We start from the raw sequence: 22,907 nt of genomic DNA, 5'->3' as shown, positions 1-22,907 counted from the left end.
TGAGAGATACCTAAATACACATGGGGTGGACCGGGGTTCAATTTTATTTTTGGTATATATAAGGTTTAAGCCATGGGTAATAGAGATAACCAATATTTTTTAAGGTGGTATTGTCAGGACTTATGAGATCTACCAAATAGTTTTTGATAAGGTGACTCGTCATTCATGATAGGAGTGGCAACTATCTACTAAACTTAAGCTAACGTGTTGGCAACTATCTACTAAACTTAAGCTAAAGTATAGGCAATTATCCGCTTACGCAATAGGAACTAATAGTTACTTCTAGATAAGCTCCATAGCATTAGGAGACATTCACACTATAATAAAATAGTAACAAGAGATGAATAAAATTATAATATATCCTATGACTTAGTAAAAATAGACAGAAGATAAGATAGTTAATAGGGGGTGGGATGGACAAGCGGCAGGGGTTGGGATGTTGGGTGAGTGAGGAAGAGACAATGAACTTGGATTGTCATTTATAGAACTTGTTTTCCTTACTTTAATTAGAGAAGTCAGTTTCCTCATTTTAAAAGAACTTGTTTTCGTAGAGAAAATGTTTTCCAAAACATTTTGACCAACTCCATACTCAACACACCCTCAATGTTGTTCATTTTTTCTTTGAGAATATTGCTTAAATGAGGGTATTCTTCTTATAGTGAAGAAATGCAAGAGTTTTACGGAGTAAAGAGCCCACATAAGCAAAATCAATTCATTCCAACAACTGAAGGTGTTACTGCATGTATTACTCATCCCTCAAGTGGAACCATTGTGGTTGGAACCAAGGTCTGTATACTGATTCACCTTACCTGATGGACCTTATTTTCTGGTTATGCTCAAAATATTTCTATATATATGATGCCTTTGCACCTCATGTCATTTTATCGTAGTTTTTTGTCCCTATTTGTATTACATTAGTTCTATTTTGATATATTGCAGAATGTTTTTTCTATAAATAATGAATTTTTCCATAGATGGCAAACTTGCACTGAGCCGGTTCTGTAAAAAGAAATTACAAGTCGTGTGACTCCCTTATCATGTCTAACATTGCATGTACATCATTTACAAGAGACAAGTTGCACCAAAAAACTAGTAAAGCATCTTTGTTCAAGGCTAAGTATGTTTGTCCTTATGCCTTAGAAAATTCAACTGTTTCTTTCAAGCCAAATAGTCCTTCAGATGATGTGTGGTGTAGTGTTCCAACTCTTCAGGTACTTCTTGTTCACTCCCTTTCCAGAAATGCAGTAGGTCTAAAGTGGAGTTGGACATGGACCAGCGAAGGCCAAAAATTGCAAAAATACATGCACCAAAGCTGAAATATGACCTTGCAATTCATAAAAAGACTGCAGTTGTCTTCAGAATATTCTTCACATTATGTTGCAGACTGTTTTACACCATGCCATTTATTATGTCTTTTATATACTATTTTCAAAAGTTTTAAGAATTTCAAATAATTAATCAAATTCAAATTTGATGTTACGTTTTCTGTATTGGCAACCTTTGGTCAATCTTATTTTAATGTTTACTTCTACTATTACATACATAATACTCAAGACAATGATATTTTATGGACAATGACGAGTCCAAGCAGCCACCAACTCAGCAGACAAGGGGCATTCAGATGTAGACTTCAGTCCTGCCACCTTTCTTCAGTTTCTTGTGAATCTTCCTGTGGTTTTTTTAAATGCAGTTCCTGTAGAGGCAGTAACTGCTTTATCTGTATGAAAATAGAACCTCCATCTCTTTACAGTCAAAGCCCAAGTTACCCTGAGACTGTTTCAAAGGGATCACAATTTTAAAAGAAGTGAATAAAATTTGAAATGCTTGTAGTCTCTGGGAACCTGGTACAATCATTGTTTATTGCTTATCTTGTTAAGGCAATGCTTTACTCTAAACAGTATGCTGGAAAACATGTAACTAATAGAAGCATACATATCAATATGATGCTGATTTTCTGTTCTAACAAGTCATTATATTCTTCTATGGAAGCAGCATTCGTCGCTCCTGGTGATTTCACAAACAGGGAAGTCATTTCAAGGTGCATATGATTCTCCTTGCTCTGAAGGCAATCTTAGAAGAACCAGCTAAATCTCGCTCACATGGTTATACACATCTACCAAACTAGAATTCAGTTGCACATTCTAGCAAGTGCAGCAGGAAGATATTGGTGGAGGCTGAGCTTTAGATGAATGTGTAAAGTCTTTGTTAGAGGGCAAGGTTTCAGACCGCATGTCATTTGGAAGTGTACAAAGGAGTGTATGTAGAGGAAGGTGAAGATTGCTCCGTTTGCTTTAATGTGTGAATCATGGAAGAACATATTGTCTGACCTGAGTAATGATTCACTGAAGTTGATTTCGACCCCAGCTAGATCCTTGAGCAAATGAAGGAGGTGGTATAAATATAGCCGTTAACTTTATGCTTTGTGGAGGTGTAAGTCATAAGTAGTGGATGCAACTGTATCTACACCGACTGACTTACAATTCTGGATTTTCGTTGATATTTTTCACTTGTCAGTTCTCGTGGTATACTTGGTGATCATTCCTTTGTGTCTGTAGCATCCATATCCCTTCATTACTGTGCTTTAGCAATGGTATTGTTTGTACAGCTTCCAGGAGGTGCACCATCCACAATATTCTCCCTGCTTATCATTATTGAAATTATGCATCCATCAGTTTGTCCAGGGTTCAAGATTTGTATTAATAATCATCATTTTTCTCAGAACCAACTTTTCGACTGAAAATGGAAGTGATTGTCCTTTTCAAGATGAAACTTTACAGGGTTTAGGGTAGTAGTTTTACCTCTAAACTTTTACTTAATTCTCCAAACGGAGGTTCATTTGTCTTTGTATTCTTTCTAAGAGCCTGCATTTCTCAGTGCAAACGCAAATTGAGTCCACAACAGTTACAGAAAATAACCTTAGATTATACTGGACTGGCTTTACATACTGATTCTTTTTAGGGGTGAGTTGAATAGTTTTGGTGGCATAAATAGGATATTGCCAAGAGCTACTGGCCTCCTATTGTGACAATTCGTCTTGTCAATGGATTTGATTTGGGAACTATGTTTATTTATAAAACTTTACTTCCTTTTCAAGATTGATTTTTAAATAAAGACCAAATATATGCATTTTCAAAGTTAATTTTTGTGAAGGTGAGGTACACTTAATAGCATTATATATTCAGCAAAACCTGTATGATTCCAAAGAAGCTCTCTCTAAAACCCTAGACAAAATCCCTATCGGAGCACAGGGGAAGCAAAAGGTCAATGGATCAAGATCAATTATGATCTTATGTCGAAATATCATAAGAGATGAAATGAAAAAGAATATATTTTGAAAAAAGATAATAGTGCATTTGGACCAGAAGCCTTCTCAAATATGTTTTTTGCTAAACTTGTTGGGAGATGATACGAAAAGATGTGACAATAACAGTGAAAGTATTTTGTTTTAGCAAAATTTATCAAGGTTCATTACTCGCACCAATCTGATTTTATTGTCTAAAAAAAGTGACAAATACTTTTGCAGATTTAAGGTCATAGGTTTTATAGCTTACTAGGTAAATTGTCCGCGCTTCGCGCGGTGGTGAACTATGTTAATAATCTACTTCTGAACATTTGATAGTATAAGTGTTTTCGAGTGGGTACAACCCTACGATAAATTGTCAAGAATATTTTATCCAGAGATGAAATGAAATATTTTTTAAATCTTCAAACCAAAAAGATTTGATTCTAAGTGTTTATGCATTTTGTTATTAATTCTTCATTTTATTTTAGTTATTCATCACCAAGGTGTTTAGTAAAGATATTTAATTGTTTCATTGTCTATATTTGTATTTTCTAAAAATGGTACAAACATTTTATTCATCAATTGCGAGAGTTTTTCTTCTATTCAAGGCCTCTACATACATAATCCAAATGTTATACATCTTATGTAATTAGTTGTATACTTGATAAGTTAATTAAAATTTTAAAACATATGCCTTGGAGTTCAATGAAATAATGTATGTCGCTCAAATAATTTGAATTAAATGATGTCTTGACAAGTCACTTATTCAAAATCATTCGCAGTCGATGGCACTACTTTGAGAGCCAAAAGACATATTTTGTTGTTTATGTTTCGATCAATATGGTTAAAACTTTAATTTTTTTTGGGACTTTTAATCTAATGTTTGAGATAATTATTTCTTTAAGATTTGATTAATATGGATTCATCCTACTTTGAGGGGTAATTCATTGACTCCAATTCGAAATTTGAACCCCCAATTTTTTATTAAGGTTGAGTACAATACTGACCATCCCACTACATTCCTGTTTTTTTTCTATGTCAATAATCGATTGAAAACCTCGATAAGATAGAAAGTTTAATAACTAAAACTCAATTGTAATGTGGAACCACCATAACTTCTGAACACTCAAAAGTCCCTTCTTGGACATCTTATTGATCTTTTAGCCACTGAAAACTCTATAAAAATCAAACTCATTTATTTTACATGTTTAAGAATTTTAATCTACATGACACCAATAATCTAATGATTACATCAAACTTTTGATTAACATATCTTAACTTCAACATAATGATCAAAATCATAAACATAAATAACAAAGTTTAAAACATGTACTCAAAACAACAATTAATAACCTAGGCCTAAATTAATGACTGTAAAAAAAAATATCATTATCTGAACAATAGAATGAAGCAGAAAGGAAAAAAATGAGCCCATTGAATGCACATTGTCCTCTTCAGGAAATTATTCCTCTCTAGTACTCGAGGTATAAAAGAATAGATCCTCTCAGGATAGAACGATTCTATTCATCAGTGTATTGATACAAAAATAATGGTGTCAGTGAGCCACTCAACATGAGCAAAGTAGATGAATATTTAATTGTGTAGAAGAAGAAGAAGAATTTTCATTGTTTTAAAATGAGAGGAAATCCCTCTAATTATAGACAACAAAGGGTAGTGTGAACAAATGATTAATGTGCCTTATCGGAAAGGTCACAACTCTTTGAAAAAGTCACAATCTTTCATAAAAGTCACCACCTTTCATAAAAGTCACTTTTCATAAAAGTTGCAACTCTTCATAAAAGTTACAACTCTTCATAAAAGTTACAACTTTTCATAAAAGTCGCAACTCTTCATAAAAGTCACAACTCTTCATAAAATGGAAGACTAATTTTGGAAACAAATAAATTAAAAGAGAATCCTTGTTTGTGGTGGCGCCACATAGGTGGGCCTAGGGTTCTCTTTTATATATACTAGTAAAATTATCCGTGCTTCGCGCGGAAATTTAATATCACCGAATTTATAAAATAATACTCACAATCTATCAGTCATTAAAACTAAAACACTATATTATCTTACATACAAGATTACGTAGTAACGTACATTAATAATGTAAAGGAAAATAATAATTATAACATCTCATCATTTATCCTTCAATCAATCATCTTTAATTTGATTTTTGTAATTTATCCTTTTGCCTCCAAGAAGTGTTACTATTTGATATTTTTGGGAAATAAGATGAACATCCACGAGAGATATTTTATATTTTTTAATAAATAAATAATATTTATATGTAATAACAAATACTTTTAACAATAGTTTTGCAGAAACATAAACAACAAAGGTTAAAACATGTACCAAAAACAACAATTAATATCATAAGCATAAATTAATGTGTACAAAATAAATATCAGGATCTATTACAATAGAATATTAATGAAACAGAAAGGAAATAATTGAGCCCACTCAATGCACAGTGTCCCCTTAAGGAAATTATTCCCCTTTAGTACCCGAGGTTTAATGGAATAGATCTTCTCAGGATGGAACAATTTTATTCACAAGTATATTGATACAAAAACAATGGTATCAGTGAGCCACTCAACAGGAGCAAAGTACTCGAATATTTAATTGTGCATAAGAAAGAAGAAGAAAAGTTCTTCGTTGTTTTGAAATGAGAGGAAATTCCTATATTTATAGACAACAAAAGATAGTGTGAACAAATTCTTATTATGCCTTATCAGAAATGTCACAACTTTTTGGAAAAGTTACAACCCTTCGGAAAGGTCAGAACCTTTCATAAAAGTCACAGCTTTTCATAAAAGTCGTAACTTGTCATAAAAGTCGTCGCAACTATTCATAAAAACTACAACTTTTCATAAAAGTCACATCATTTCATGAAAGGGGATGACTATTTTTTTGGTAAGTCTTCATAAAAGTCGCAACTCTTCATAAAAGTCACAACATTTCATAAAAGTCACATCTTTTCATGAAAAGGGAAGGCTATATTTGGAAATAAATAAATTTAAAAGGAAATTCTAGCTTGTGGTGGCGCCACGTAGGTGGGCCTAGGGTTCTCTTTTATATAAATATATGATATGGTATGATTTGCCAACAAGATTATATACAAAGTCTTACATGAAAGGTTAGTCACTCATTACTACATTGATTGTTTTGGTTCTAAGTATGATATTTCTTATGTTAGTAAGATTTTTTCACAATACTCTCCCCTTTTTTAGAGCCAACCTATTTAGTTGAGAATAATCCAAGTAAAAAACTTATGAAGAACCTCAGAAATCATCTTGTTTTTTAAATTGCTCAGACCTATTTGCCTTACATCAAAAAAGGTATTTACTTGTTTATCTTTGGGGACTAACACTTGATTAGCATGGATACACCATCTGGGTAGATCCTTCTCCAAAAGAAGGATCTAACGATAGAAGTAATGTCACATTTGATATTATTGTCCTAACATGTCTGGGGTAGAATTTACCTGTAAATTCATATAGCCAACTAGCACTATCCATTGATTGTGTGTTAAGTGTGAACATCAAGCTCTAGTAGGCATGGTCTAATGCCTTCTTGATCAAATGAATAAGATTGAGTAGAGGAACATGTTTAACATCTTTAATTTAGTGGCTTAGAATCTTATATAATTGTTTAAATATGCAATTTCTATCAATTGTATCATTCCGTATATGTATTTTCTTTATCTAATATTGACAAATCTTCACTCATAAGACATTCATGATTGAAACTCAGAAGTTTCATTGTGGTACACTGATAATCATCTAAACTTCTCCTCTACACTAAGAATAATATAATATTGAAGTCTCTCTATTTTTTTAAAAAAAATATATTATTTTCAAGCGGTGTTGGCCTACACATACAGAAAAAACGTTTGCGAAGCTCTATTTGATGAAACCCTTTATTATCGTCTTTCATTTATATATTGACAAATTTATACTTTGCTTTAGACTTGACTACAAAGGAAAAAGAAAAGGCAATACTAATTTTTTTTTTTTTTTAAATCTATTTTTCCATGATAAAGGAAATGACAATTTATTGATAATTTGTTATTTTAAAACTCAATAAACTAGTACACATAGCAATTTATTAAAAGTCAACTTGATAAGATAAACTCAAAACGGTTACAACAAAGTACAATTGTTTATTTGTGCATGTTTGAAGCACTTTTTGGGAATAAAAATAGAAGAAGAAACCCCCATAAACATACAACTTAAGCAGAATCATCATTCTGAGCAAAATCAAGAGATTTTTTTCCTTCATGAGCTTTTCCAAAAAAGTTTTTCATGTAATCACCAAACAAGACTTGTTTGTAGTGAGCAACTCCATCACTTTCCACAAGTTGAGGCAATGGCCCTATCTTTTCACTTGGCTTTGGTGTAGCAAACAGTGGAATTGAAACTCTTGATTCTGAACTTGTTGTACGAACTCTATGCTCCGCGCTCTTGTATCTCCCATTACTTAAGATCTAAATCCAAAATCCAAATATATTAGGCCCCATTTCCTTTGATTATGTTAAAATCTAGTGTAAATTTCATAAGATTAACTTATATATGTAAATTTATTCTAATATACTATATGGTTACCTAAAAAGATAGCTATAGGTAATTGTTCGAAAAATGAAATCAATAACCTAGAAAATAAGATTGATTATCTATTACAACAAACCATAATATAGTGTAAAAAATTATTTACGATGTCAGTGTATAAAAGTGAAATCCATTCTTACTTGCATGGTATCTCCAACGTTGATAACTAAAGCACCAGGAATGGGAGGAATCTCAATCCACTCATCTTCCACATCTTGTTCAAGTTTAACATATAGACCACCAATGCCATCTTGTAGTAAAACAGTTAGGGTTCCCATGTCCGAATGGCGTCCGACGCCTACGGTTAGCTCTGGATTAGGGCAACTTGGGTAAAAATTCATGTTTACCATTTTGAGCCCTGTTAGTGATTCAAATTTTTCTTCATCTAGTGTTACTCCAAGATTTTCAAATAATATCTCCAATAGTATCCTCACCATTTTTGTTGATGACTTCAAGTATTCAAGAGCCACATCCCTAACATGTGAAAAAAATAAAATAAACTTATTTTCTTATCTGTGATAATTAGCAAAACGTATTGTCCCAAAATCAATTATATATAATACAGACAAACATTATTGGAATGGAGTGGTTGAGGATGAGGAAGAGATAATTAATGTGGAACACCGCTTGTGAAACTTGTTTTCCTACTTCCATAATGAAAGCCATATTTACGAGTTTTAAAGAATTTATTTTACTAGAGAAAATGAACAAATCAAATATGAGAAACATATATTTTCCTTTATACTATACACATCCTTAGTCACTTGCAAATAATCACTCATAAAATATAAAAGTAATAACATACTATTACCTGCTACATAAGTTAAACTACATTAATAGGATAGATTTTTCACACTTTGCATGTATATAATTGAAAATTTTAAAAAAACTAAGTATACACGTAATGTTTGAGGAATTAATATGCACGTGACAATATGCTCTATTTAATAGAATATAATTTATATGCACTTATAATTGTTCTCCCTTTGTCCCAATTTATATGACTTATTTTTCTTTTTAGCCCGTCTAAAAAAAATGACCTTTTCTATATTTAGAAAACAATTTAATTTTAAAATGCTCATTTTAACTTTAATGAAATGATTCATAGTCACACAAACATTTATGACATATTTTAGACCAAAATTTTTAAAAATCTTTCTTTATTTTATAAACTCCGTATCAGATCAAACTAAGTTGATAATAAGAGTGCAACCTTCCATAAAAAGTGGGATTAGAAAGTGATCAAATTAAAGAGAAAGTGAAGAAGGGTTCCTACTTGCATTGAGGAGGCCATTGTGCATGTGCCTCATCATCATTAGTATACATCATACTAACATAATCTTTCCATTCCAAAGCCATTTCCTTTTCAGGTACAAAGCTAGTCCCATATTTAACCAAAGGACTTGGACTCACTTCTTTTAGATAAACAGCCTTTTCCATAGGTGGTTGGGCAAAGAAGTTATGTGCTGCACCTTTAAGTGATTCCAATAACTCCAAAGTTACACCATGATTTACCACTTGAAAAAATCCAAGTGTCTCAGCAGCCTTTGTAATAGTTCCCACCACTTGATCATGTTCAGGACCATGTAATTTTGATAAATCAATGGCCACCAATAGTTGATCAATATCATCATTTGAATTCATGATTTTTTTGTCAATTAATATTCTCTCTTTTGGTGGTTGTATGTATCTTTCTGGTACCATTTTAATGCCATTGTCTACAAGTCCCTTTACTCCATTACCCTTTTGGACCACAAAATCAAACAAGGCATTACTTTCATCAATACTTGGGGCCATATTATATTCTTGGAAATATTTTTTTGATGAATCAAGATTTTGTGATTTTGAATGAGGAAGTTGTGCTTCCTATCTATACCAATTTATAGTAATGTTTTTTTTTTGTTACATAGTTAAATTATATTTTATATTTAGGAAGCAAGATTTTGGCATTTGAATTTGTTGGAAATATAATATGATCTAGTTGAACATTAAAAAATATGTATGAAAAAATGAAGAAGACATTTTTCTTTGATTCTTTTTTCTAACCCTTGCTTGAATTAGTTTAATTGTTGTATAAGAATCAACATACAAAATCATATAATATGGATGTCCAAGACTCCAATGAGATGTAAGGTTCATAAAAGCATGATTTTGAACCTTTAAGTAGGTGAAGACAAAGAAGAATATTTTGTGCTTGAATAAAATTCTATCAAGTTGCAAAGAATATCAATTGCACACTACTCCAACTCAATATTTTCTGGTTAGTGAAGTTTTAGGAACAATATTTACCCTATCATATTAAGATATGTTTCATGTGACAAGATACGTACAATTTGTTTGAATTAACTTATTTTAAGTATCTTCAAGTCAAAATGATTTTTAAACACTTTTAAAGTATTTGAGTAAATTTTTAAAAAATGCTTATAATCACAGGATGAAATCACACTTTTTTTTTTTTGGTTATTAGTCAACTGGAAAAAATAGTTGTTAGTATCTCATTGTCAAAGAATGGTTTCTAAATACAATATTAGATCAAAAGGGTGATTAATCTATTATGGCATGAACCATGATGCCTTTTGGTGGTCAAATTTGAGACTTTGCACCGATGTGAGTGTTTTGTTGGTAAGAGAAGAATGAATTATAAACATTGCACCAATCATTTATTGTCACAACTCAATTGTACACAAGTTTGGGTATAGGGCAGTAAGGGTTAGCAGTTTTTTTTTTTAATCCCTCCCTAGGAGCTCCCACCCCTTTTGTTCCTTTGGTGACTCGAACTCGCAACCTTCAGATTGAAAGTGAGAGGTGCTTACCATCCGAGCAACTCCCTCTCGTCAGGGTTAGCAGGTTTTACTTCATTTACGAGTTGATAATTTATACTCCATCTGTTTAAACAAAAGTCTACTTTGACTTGGTACGAAGTTTAAGAAAATAAACAAGACTTTTTAATTTTATGGTCCTAAATTAATGTTATATCAAATGTATCAGAATGTTCTTTAATCTTAATGCCTTAAACATGCCACGGGTAAAACTAAAATTAAAATGTTGCCAAAAAAGGAAAGGAGTCATTCTTTTTTAAACTGACTAAAAAGGAAAACAAATCATTCATTTTAAAATGAAAAAAAATTACTTTTTAACAATTTCAGAATATTAATATATGTATTTATTAAATATTTGGACGAAGCAATGTCATCTGACATCATTACGTTAAAGTTATTATAATTATTTTTTTTGGGTTGAAGAGAGCATTTTATTATCAAACAAAAAGTAAAAGTTATTATAAAGAATGAACCGAATGAGAAGTTGCAGTTCCTGCTGAGTCTAGTTATATTGCAACAAAGTAAAAAGGGGGATGACAATAGTAAATTAAAGCAATTGTTTGGATCGATTTATTTTAAAAGGAAAACTACATAACTTGAACCCATTAGAAAAAATATTTATCTAAATTGGATCCAACTTAATATATTTATCTTTATTGTAGCCATTGCCTTAATATTTTACCAGACACCCCCCTCCCCTAACAAAGTAGCAAAATTGATTTTTTTTTCTTCATAATTTCAGTTTTCATCTAATTTTCTTTTTATTGTTCGGTAAAAAAATTATTTGTTCCTCTTCCTTTCCTCTTTTCTTTTTTTTAAAAAATATTTCTTATTTTTTTCTTTCTTTTCTTTTCATTTTTTTCAAATCATAATATTGACAGCATGATGAGAGAGTTATAAAAGAGAGATGTGTGTTTCTCAAACTAATAAGTGATAGTTTAGGTATGAAACTCACACTCTCAATAGTTTAGGTATGAAACCTAAAAAAAAAAGGATAGTTTAGGTGTATTTTTGACACTTACATTAATAATGAATGAAGGAAACCTTAGTGCTACCATAACAATATATTAATATATGGTGATGATATCATACATGATTTGAAGAGTGTTACAGAATATATAAAATAGTCCTTAATGATATCATGTCAATATATGATATGTTGTGATGGTATCGTTGAGAAATTCTAAATTCTTCCCTGAAGGACTGGTCAATAATCAATGATACAATGCTATTATATATATATATATATATATATGAGTTGATATCATTGAGAATGAGTTGGTTGTACATGAATGAATATAAAAAATCTTAATGATATCATATTAATATATGATACCATCATGATATCATTAATGCATGAGTAGTTTTATGAATGAAGACAAAAAGGGTTTGCACTTTTGGACATTGAAGTAGTTTCTAAGAGTCGACCTACAGACTGTAGGAAGCTTTACGGGCCATAGGAAGGTAATCGTGGGAGTTAAGTGGAGGTTTTGAAAATGTCAAGTCTCTGATGTGGTCTCAAGTGAACATGGCATCTTAATAAGTCATATGAGCCGTAGGAAGTGCCCCTAGAAGTTGTTTGGACTTAGTGAAATTTTGGAATGGTTTCTGGGTTTCACGACCAGGTCCTACGAACCGTAATAACATCCACGATCCATAAGAGGAGTTTCATGAAAGTATGGCCAATTAATGAGACCTAGTAACAGTTCTACAGTTTACCAGGGTAGTTCGTGGAAAGTCTTACGGATCGTAGGTCCAACCGTAGACACTGTACAATGATTTTTAATCAAGGGTGTTTTGGTCTTTTCTGTCATGCCTCGAGCCTTCACCTTGGGCGAGATTGACACTCGAGAACCATTGCTGGCCCCAAGTGAACCCTTGGTCTGGCTTACTTACTCAACGAAAGACTTACTCATGATATAAGTACTTTAAAAAGTAAACTAAATTGCTCAATAATAAACTTAGAATATATTAAAAAACATTCACTGGTCAAAGTGGCAACTCAAGTCTCAACCATCAAAACAGGAAATAGAAAGACTCAAGAACTAACATCACTAATTGTATATGAAGCCTTTACACAATTGAGATGGACGTCGGGACAAGACCCACGATATCATAAAGAACTAAACATACTGAAAGCGATAAAAGGGATCCTCCGAAAATAAGGATGCTCACCAATAACTCCAGAACTCAACTAGAATCAATGATGCGCTGGATGCTGATCCTAGTTACCTGTATCTGCATTATTAAAAGATGCAGGCCAAATGGCATCAATACACTGAATGTACGAGCATGCGAGAGGAATACAAACAAGACATAAGCTTGAAAAGAAATGAAAGAACAAACCTGGTCTCAACTGAACTGAACTCATTTCAATATAAAAAAGTATAAACAAGTGCAATATAAAGAAAAGCCTTTTGAAACATGGATAACAACTCTGTGTATTTAGAAATATAATAATACTCTGTGTATGCAAAGATACAATATAACTCTGAAATATATATAAAAATATAAAATACTGCTATGAGNAACTGAACTGAACTCATTTCAATAAAAAAAAGTATAAACAAGTGCAATATAAAGAAAAGCTTTTTGAAACATGGATAACAACTCTGTGTATTTAGAAATATAATAATACTCTGTGTATGCAAAGATACAATATAACTCTGAAATATATATAAAAATACAAAATACTGCTATGAGAGTTTCTCTAACCGACAACCATCACTCAAGAGTTATTGTGATGATACAACGTTTTACCTCACGCTGCCAGGGCCAACCTATACCTTGCCGAAGGCATAGAACCTGAATACTAAGTGGATCCACTAGTCTATGCTAAAAAGCACCAAGAAATCATCTAAAAAGTATGCCCCTTTTCTACCCATGGTGGCTACATGGTTTATGGGGGCTGGGAGTTGTCTCAACTCTCCCCCATATCGGTGCTCAATACAACTCCCAAAATATAATACTAGCTCTCATGTTTAAAAACCTATCTTCTTTCTATGATTTGAGATAATTGCTCAAAACTTAGCTCAAAGGCTCTTCTTGGAAATAAAAGTTTCCTCTCTTGCTTAATTGTGAAAGCATTAACTCTTTTCTGTAAACTAGCTCAAAGGCTCTTTGGAAATCTTAGTTTCCTTTCTTATTTAAATGTGAAAACACTTTAAACTCTTTAGGAATACATAGTACCCATATACTCTTTTGAATAAATGAACTTCAACTCTTACTCTTTACTTAACTCAAAACTCAAGTCTTAAAACAAAGTTAAAACTTTTGGAAAAGACTTTTGGAAAACTCTATGAACTTCTCTTGACTTGACTCTTAACTTTCCTTGAATTGAATTATGGATTCAAGGTTCACGATCTCATGTTATTGATGATTTCATGTTGTTTAAACGTACCTTAGAGTGTAGGAATCAACTAGGAAACATAGGTACGTTTCAAGGGAACTAGTACGGAAAGAAGTGGGAAAAAGTAAAAGACCTGGCGTCCCTAGCTCTCTGAGTAGCGCGGGGCGCCAGACCCAAAACTTCACTTCAGAGTCTTGCTTGAGGCGTTCTTGCTGACGCGGTGCCCCAGAGGACAACCATCAGAGAGCTTTGTGGGGCACTCTGAGTGGCGCGGCGCCCCACCTATTTTCCCAGATTTTTGACGAATTCTCTTGGTTGTTTTTCAACTCTAAACCCTCTAAACTCAATTCGGTCTTTCCCCATACACTTAGATTCGACTACATACCAAAACTATGCAAGAATCTACTCAAAACCACATCTAATTTCATGGATCTAACTCAAGAACTTCTCCAAACTTTAACAATCAAGATTCAAATGAAACTTTCAACAATATTCATCAAAAACTCATAAACTGTTCTTTCAAGAACATAATTACGTTGAATCAAATCATGATTGACACGTGGGTGAACTAACCCAATGCTATGTGATCTCACATACGTCGTAGGGATCAACCCTTGGCGAAATCCTCAAGCAAAACTTCAAGAACTTGGCGATTCCTTGCTTTTTCTCCTCTTTTCTCTTCTCTCAAAACCCTAACTTATTTTTCAATAGCGTAAACTGAACCCAATCAGTTTAGACCCCAACTTAATTATCAAAAATGAAATTAATTAATTGGGTGGTGAAAAGACCATAATACCCTTTTAAAATCTTGTTTTGACTTTTCTTATCTAGACAACCCAACTTCAAATGGGCATATCTCCCTCATATGAACTCGAAATTGCGCAAACTCAGTGGCGTTGGAAAGATAATTCAAAGATATTTCCTATGGTATCTTGTATTACACTTAACTCATCGTGATCTAGAAGTTATGGTTGTTTGAAGTTGACCTAAAACTTCATACTTAACTTAATTTTGTCAAATTTCCAGATTTTCATTGTTTCCAAAAATGACTCTTTCTAGCTGCGGGGTGTTACATTTTCTATCCATTCACCCCTTAAACTATGTATTTTTACCCTATAACTACCCTTATAACTGATTTTACTCTTCAAAGCTTAGCTCATTTCCTATTCACTCAAACTCACAAGTTCTCTTAGGTGTTTCTTCTCCAAATTCTCTCTGAGGATCTTCAAGTCAAGCTAGGGTTTCATCAATCTTAGAGGTCTCTTACACCATTGTTAGGGCTTTCATTACCAAGTTATGTGAGAATTCACCAATTGATCCCTTTCATCCATTGAGTTCTAAAGAAATCTCAATCTCCAATTCAATTTCACCCAAATTCTCTTAGTGTTTCATATGATTCGTCATGGGTTCAATTTATTGCGATTCAATTCATTATAACTCAATTACATGATTTTCAATTGTTTTCACATGAATCTATGTCTATGTCTATTTTATGAATATGAACTATGATTATGGATTTATGAATTTTGATTATGAATCTATGCATGCTATATGAAATTGTTGATCTATGACTAAATGATGCTTTTAAGATAAGATGTCAACTATTTAAGAAATGTTTTCCTTACATATGAAGGAAATCATGATTTATATGCTTAGATAGGTAAGTTTTTTAATGAATGAAGTTATGAAATCATGGTTTTGAAAGGAGCTACTCTAATATGAATTTATAATTGGATTGGTAAGTCTTCATTGTTTCCTTTCCAAGTATTTTTACTATGATATAACATGACTTTGTCTATTTTGTTGGGATTCACTTAGCACCGAGAGGACTTTGAGATAGAGGCTCTCCCGTTGGTAGAGGTCGGGTCTATAGGACTAATCTCTTTGTCCCAAACTATGTGTTCCCATAGGATTTTCTTAAATGACCTAGCTAGTAGATCCACCTTAGAAACTATAAATGATACAGATTTCTACCCTGACAAGTAAACTCTTTTTTTTCAGTGTGAGGGTTACACCAGATTTCATGTTATAGCTCACATGGTTTCATTATCGGTTAACGGTCAATATCCTACAAATTAACTATGTTATTTTTCCAGAAGTCTCTTCAAAGTTTTCTATAGTTTTCAATATGTATTGAACCTGCTAGGAATTATGATTTCTCTTTAAAGACTTTTACGACGTTTCACTTAGTCATATATATCATTTTTGAAGTTCATCATACCATCATGCCTACGTTTTTATGTATTTCCCCATACTTAGTATATTTATAGTAATAATGCATATTTGTGCTTATATTATCGCATAATATAGGGTCTGACGTCCTCCTCCTGATCTTGGCTAGATCGGGATTGTTCCCCTTTACAGATTGGATTGATATGTCCTCATATTTTAAGGTCAAGGCCATAGACTGCTTTATTGCTTTTGATGTCATTTGAGTTTTCAGGTTTCGTTTGTGACTTGGGGGTTTTCCTAGTCACATATATGGATATATAAGACTTATGAAAGACTTAGTAGTATTATGTGTATTCTCTCATGTACTTTATTGGTATCTTTTATGTCATTTTATGGGTTGAGACATATATTGCCTATATTTCTCATTTATTGTGTTTTCGTACGTCATGCTTATGTCAAGTGACTTGTTTAATATCTCTTGGAGTCTTATTCGCCATGTACATTGGATCGTGACAGGCTTTGTATTCAAAGCGCTAGGTTTATAGAAAAGTCCTAGGATGTCTAACAAGTTGCGTCGAGTAGAGTCTTGTTCATAAGTGTGAAGCAGGCCACATTCATGAATATGAGGCCACAAGACGTTTAGGAAACTTCACTTCTTTCACCACTCTAAAGTTGTGTCATAGAGTTCATCTCTATAAAGGTCTTTCTTCTAACTCTTGTCTGATGCTTTCCAGGATATGTCTCCTCAAAGAGTTAATGCAAGAAAGAATGTGGGCAACAGTGTGGAGCCTGAGGTTCCTTGAATACCAGTTAATCCTTTGGCTGAGCAAGTGTCACATGCTGAGTTTCGAGCCACTTTCCAAGTATTGGCTCAAGCCATGACTGCCCAAGCTAATGGAGAGGTCGTTGCTCTTGTGAACCCAATGGTGGGTATGGCGGAAACAAGGGTGATGTACTTAACTAAGATGAATTGTCATGGCCCAAATTACACCATAGATGTGACATGGTGTATAAGACCCTGAGAGACATTACACAAGCCACTTGACATACATTCAACACAACATAATAGACAAAAGTAGGAAATCTCATATCAATAGAAGAGTTTGACATAAAAGTGGAAATGTAAGCATAGTCTTGATAAGTCAATCTAATACATCAAAGAAATAATCGGGATGTAATCCGTACACCACGTACAACATTCAAAAATCATCACTATGAGTTATGTAATGATACAACCCACACTGTCCAAACTGTCCTATATCGTGCCGGGATATAGGACACCTCAACTAAGTGGATCTACTAAGAAATAAAGATTCATCTAAAAAGTATGATCCTTTACTCATGTTGGCAAAACATGATTTATGAGGATTTTGAGTTGTCTGAACTCATCTCCATATCGGTGCTCAATACTACTCCCAAAATACATATGCTCATGATCAAATGTATAAAACACACTCTTTCTCTAGTTTGAGATAATTGCTCAAACTATCCTCTTAAAAGAGGTAACTACTTTGAAATATCTCTGAACTCATAAACTTGTTTAGAAATCAAAGTTTCTATTTTCTCAAAATAACACTCTCTTTCTTCATGTAAAAATGAAATATTTGGGAAATATTTAGTTCCCTTATAATCTTTCTCAAACTCCTCTTTACTTTATCAAAAACTCAGTTTAAAACACAAATGTTAGCTTTAAAATATTCTTAAAATTTATAGCTCAAATTAGGGTTCATGCTGGAATATAAACATGAACAAATCAACTCAAGGATCTCAATAACAATATAAAAAGTCAATAATCAGAACTCAAGAGCACATAACTCAACGATACTACTCATCTTAAGAATACTCAATTCATAGGGTTCATGCTGAAATATAGTCATGAACAAATCAACTCAAGAATCTTAATGCATAACATATAGCAGTTCAATAATTAGGAATAAAATTTCAAAAAGAATCAGGAAATTAAGAACTGAGAACTCAACATCAACTCATCTCAAGAATACTCAATTCTAAGGATAGAATCCTAGATTACTCTTTTATTGATTGAAAATAGATGTAGGTCATAATGATGAACTAGTCCAACACTATGATAGCCTTGCATACCTAGAAGAATAATGTTCTTTAAGAATCTTGAAGAAGAACTTAATTAGAATCCTTGAAACCCTATCTTGATGGAGCATCATCAAGAAAACCTTTCTTGAGATTCTTGAATTAGCTTCTTGAAACTATATGACCAAAAATTAGGATTCTTATTAATGATTCATAATTGTATGAAGAAATTTAAGTAGGTAAGAATGAAGTTCTTGGAAAGGACTTACCTTGAAGAAGATTGAAAGAATCATGAATGGAAGTCTTCTACTTTGATTTTTCCTTAAGGTTTTACCTTAGGGTTTAAGAGAGAAGAAAATGTTGGATTAAGAGATGAAAGTTTGATTGGTTTGGGCCTATAATTAGTTAAGAAATTCGTTTATGGTTTTCTTAGAGGTAAAAAGAAAAGAATGACCTTTTTTAATGTTTTCCCGCCGACTAATTCGTCACTACACTATATCAGGTTACTACAATGGTCATAACTTCCTACTAGGAACTCCGATTAACGCAAAACTGCTGGTGTTGGAAAGAAGTTTCAAGTACCTTTAATTTGATAGGTTATGGGCCACGTAAGTCTTTAAATTCTAAGAGATATGGTCGTTTGAAGTTGACCCAAGTAGAATCTTGTATCAAAACTTACTCGGTATGGAAACTTTCAACTCAACTTTGTGCCAGGGGATTCTAGTGACCTTAATTCATATCCAAATTCATTCTCACACTATAGAATTGACCTTTACACATATGGGCAATTTAAGAATCACCCAATATGATCTTATTAACAAATGAAGAATGGTTCGAGTCTTAACTTAGAAATTTTTTTGGGGTGTTACACATAGTTTAATGAAGTTAAGTTAAATCCTACAGATGTATAGGTTGTGATTTTTTATCCTTTATGAGCTGGGGTTTTCCGTGATAAAATATTATATTATTACTTTATTTTCTTTACATAACATAATTATTGTAATCAGTAAAGGAATAGATTGAATATACACGTTCCTGGGGGTCAGTATTCCAACATAATACTTCATAATCATCACAAGTAGGGAATATTTAAAATCTTATATATATTACTAAATAAAAAGGTAGAAATGTGTGCAACGTAATGCGTAAAGATATATAAATACACCAAGCATCAATAACCCTCGAATGTTTTCTCTTGTTGAATTCTGTCTCGAAGTTTGCTTATTTTCTTATTTTCTAGTTTAATTTCAGTCTTTTTAGTTAATCAAAATCACTTCTAAGAAGTTGCTTGAATAAATAATTAGTATTAGTTTAATATAATAAATAGTCAATTATAAGACTTTGTGGAATAATACTCAATCTTATCATCAATCTATTACTTATTGACTACATATACTTGTGTGTGCATTTGGAAGCAACGTTTTGCTCTTGTTAGCTAGCTGGAAATCATCATAGTTAACATCTATAAGCAAGATCTTATCCTAATCTATGTGATGTCAAACCATAATGTACTAAAGTACCTAATTTGGTTATCTAGTGAAGTGACCTTAGTTTTAAAATTATTTTTCAATTTTTCCATTTACATGAAAAAGGAAATCACCATAGCAAATGACAGGTGACTTACTCCAAACAAAATCTTCATAGTATGATGACATTGTCATTCCATTAAACTAAAGCTAATTAGTAATTAATCCACTAATTAGACGCGTTAACAATCACTTTTTCTTTGGACAAAAGCCACCACCTTCTTAATTAACATTTGGTATAAAGAGGTTATTGTTAAAATAATCCCTAACAGACAAACATATGATGCCAAATTAGGTTATTATAATATTAACAAAAAGAAAATATGACCCCATGCCTCAATTCATAAATCAAATTTCATAAGACAATTTTTCACATGCCAAGAAGAAACTTATTGCTTTTGTTGGCCATGTTTAGTTATTAACATAACAAAAGAGATTAAATTTAGAGTGTTATTAGACAATGAGGGCCCATGATATGTAGATTCTCCAAGAAGTCCCATCAAGTAGGAGCATCACCTTTATTTATATAATTGAATAAATAAATGAATAATACAAATCACAAAGATTTATTTTCAGCTCAAATACTCAAACCAGTGTTGATAATTAACTCTTGAAAGTGATATTTTATATATCTATATATATATATATATATATATATATATATATATATAATTGTTTAATCAACACATATTTTCTATGCAATTAAATACATAGGTGGACGTCATTTATATTTAACAGTTTCGATTGAACTAAGTAGTTTTAACCTACGGAATACAAATCTCTTTATGTGAAAAATCACTAAAATAATTTCTAACATGTTAAATTCTTACTTACTATTTCAAAGGCAAAATATATTTAGTGCGAATAAGTTCCAAGAATCTTATTGTTCTACCTTATCGAGTTTAAATCCTAAATTCATCTCCCTATAAACTTTTTAATAATTCTAGAGTTTCAACAACAAATGCAGGGTATTACATGTCATTTTACTTGTGGAAAATTAAATATAAAAGCATAAATACTATTCGATCTATCTTATTTTATGCTACACTCTTTTTTTTTAGTCCGTCTCAAAAAGAATGTCATATTACTACAATTAACCACACAGATATCTAAGAATTAATGTTTTAGACCACAAGTTTCAAATTTTTTTCTTTTTTCTTAAATTTTGTGTTAAATCAAAGGATGCTACATAAAATGGGACGGAGGGAATAGTATAGTATAGTCATAGTCAAAAGCATTTATTAATAATGGCAATGGGCACATCCCTAATTTATTTCAAATATCGCCTGCATGTGTCAATTGCATTAACAACATTTTCAAAGATGGTGGATCACAAAGGTATTCACAAAAGTAAAATATTGCTTTAGAAGATTTACTACTACAAAGTTGTTTAATCTATTACTCCAAATGCTATCAAATATTATAAAATCATAATGTTTGCTAATTTTTTTATGTGTATTTATTCAGGATTAGTGTCGGAAAGTGTTAAAGGCTTAAGAAAATCCTAAGCTAAATCCATATATTTAACTCCTAAAGAAAGCTAATTGGCACTAAGCATAAAGCAATTAGTTACTTTATTCAGGTTGTTTACTAAGTTAGTTAAAGTAATCATGGTGTTTAGTTAAAGGGTTATTTGATGGAGAAAGTAGTAAGAATGTAATTAGCAAAATTTAGACAAGTTGGTGGAATTTACTTTTAAATTAATTAAAGAAACAAATAGTAGTATAACATAAAGAGGTAGAAAGTCCACCAATTATATATGCTTTATAATTAATCACTTGTTCTCCCTATGGTCCTTCATTTTTGTAAAGTCCACCAAATATATATGCAATTTAACGTCACATATTATTCCTCTTTTACCTAAATATATAAAACAAAAAATTTCCAGACTAACATTGAGTTGATAATTTACCCAGAGGAGTCTCCACCATAAGATTACTAAATTATTTATATCTCGATCATTATCATAATGCCACATCATTATTCTTACACGTTTCTTTGTTATTCCCTTTTATATTTTTATTAGAGAAAATGCAGAAGTAGCCCCAACCTATGCTCGAAATTCCAAAGACACACTTATACTATACTAAGGTCTTATTACCCGCCCTCCCCCCAACTTATTTTATAAATAATTTTCTATTCCTTTTCGACCTACGTGACACTATCAACCAGATAGCTTGAAAAAATTGTCACCCGCGCTGGACCCAGAAGATAGTGCCACGTAGGCCGAAAAGGGGTAGAAAATTATTTATAAAATAAATTGAGGAGAGAGGGGGGGGGGGGGTAATAGGACGTTAGTATAGTGTAAGTGTGTCTCTGAGATTTCAGGCATAGGTTGGAGGTACTTATGCATTTTCCCTTTTTATTATCTCATTACTGATTTTTCTAAACTCCACCAACCGCTCAAATCTTTTACATTATGCAAAATCTATTGTTATGTGTTTATAAAAAGATTAAATTTATTTTTTGATAAATTCTTTAAATTTCAAGCACTTCAACAGATTAATACAATTTTAATATCATTATATCAACTCATCAAATTCAACGCAACTCTTTCAATATCATTATATCAACTTTTTAATTTTTTTGAGCTAGGTTTTATTATACTAACTTTATATTATATTTTTTTCATTGAAATGTTTTATTATTTACATTCTTACTTCATCAATCTGCGTACATCCTACTCTCTCGCTCGAGACTTCACTTATAAGATTACATTTAATATGTTATAGTTATTGAAAAAATTACACATTAGCAAAACTAGTGATACAAAGTTTATGAAACTAAACAAGAAAACCTAAAAAGATCAAAAGAAGCATGTCGGAATGACTTTCTTCGTCTCTTTTTTAAATCATTTCTTAAAAAACACGAAACATGATATGATATCATGTTTACGAATCAAATTCATGCCGGTTATCCTAATATAAAAATTATATGTCACAAGCTTCCAAGTTAATTATGTTGGTCAACAATCTTTTAATTTACATTGTTAAATTAAAAGAGTGTATTTGATACGAAGAGAAATATTTTTCAAAAAACACTTTTTAAATTTTATATGTGTGTTTGACTAATTTTTTTAGAAAACAAGTTTCTTAAAAATAA

General features: G+C 31.9%; 2 protein-coding genes across 4 annotated transcripts in view; one reads left to right on the top strand and one right to left on the bottom strand.

The window, feature by feature from the left end:
- LOC125845287 (uncharacterized) overlaps positions 1 to 2,982 on the top strand; it is a 30,030-nt gene extending 27,048 nt beyond the window's left edge. For 2 of the 3 annotated variants that reach the window (XM_049524771.1, XM_049524769.1), the window contains 2 exons: positions 660 to 786; positions 1,993 to 2,982. In XM_049524771.1, coding sequence (XP_049380728.1) covers positions 660 to 786; positions 1,993 to 2,088 — 223 coding nt within the window. In that variant the 3' untranslated portion in view covers positions 2,089 to 2,982. The remainder of the gene's footprint in view (positions 1 to 659; positions 787 to 1,992) is intronic. The other variant, XM_049524770.1, reaches the window with a different exon arrangement.
- A 4,479-nt stretch (positions 2,983 to 7,461) lies between these two features.
- Positions 7,462 to 9,758, bottom strand: LOC125844705 (scopoletin 8-hydroxylase). The gene is made up of 3 exons (XM_049524034.1): positions 9,170 to 9,758; positions 8,034 to 8,367; positions 7,462 to 7,772 (listed from the first exon to the last, which is right to left on the bottom strand). Exons 1-3 carry the CDS (start codon positions 9,688 to 9,690, stop codon positions 7,518 to 7,520), a joined length of 1,110 nt encoding a protein of 369 aa, XP_049379991.1. The 5' UTR covers positions 9,691 to 9,758; the 3' UTR covers positions 7,462 to 7,517.
- Positions 9,759 to 22,907: the final 13,149 nt, after the last annotated feature.

Source organism: Solanum stenotomum, chromosome 11, assembly GCF_019186545.1.
Source record: "Solanum stenotomum isolate F172 chromosome 11, ASM1918654v1, whole genome shotgun sequence".
Classification (NCBI taxonomy): domain Eukaryota; kingdom Viridiplantae; phylum Streptophyta; class Magnoliopsida; order Solanales; family Solanaceae; genus Solanum; species Solanum stenotomum.
Note: the sequence above shows the minus strand (reverse complement) of the source record. Positions and strands in the feature narration are given on the sequence as shown.

What these genes read in the sequence shown, in the direction of transcription:
- LOC125844705 (XM_049524034.1), bottom strand. Translation starts at nt 9,690, where the DNA reads ATGGCCCCAAGTATTGATGAAAGTAATGCCTTGTTTGATTTTGTGGTC. An exon ending in CAATGGCCTCCTCAATGCAA is followed by an intron (nt 8,368 to 9,169) that starts GTAGGAACCCTT and finishes TTCACATGTTAG; the next exon opens with GGATGTGGCTCTTGAATACT. An exon ending in ACGTTGGAGATACCATGCAA is followed by an intron (nt 7,773 to 8,033) that starts GTAAGAATGGAT and finishes TTTTGGATTTAG; the next exon opens with ATCTTAAGTAATGGGAGATA.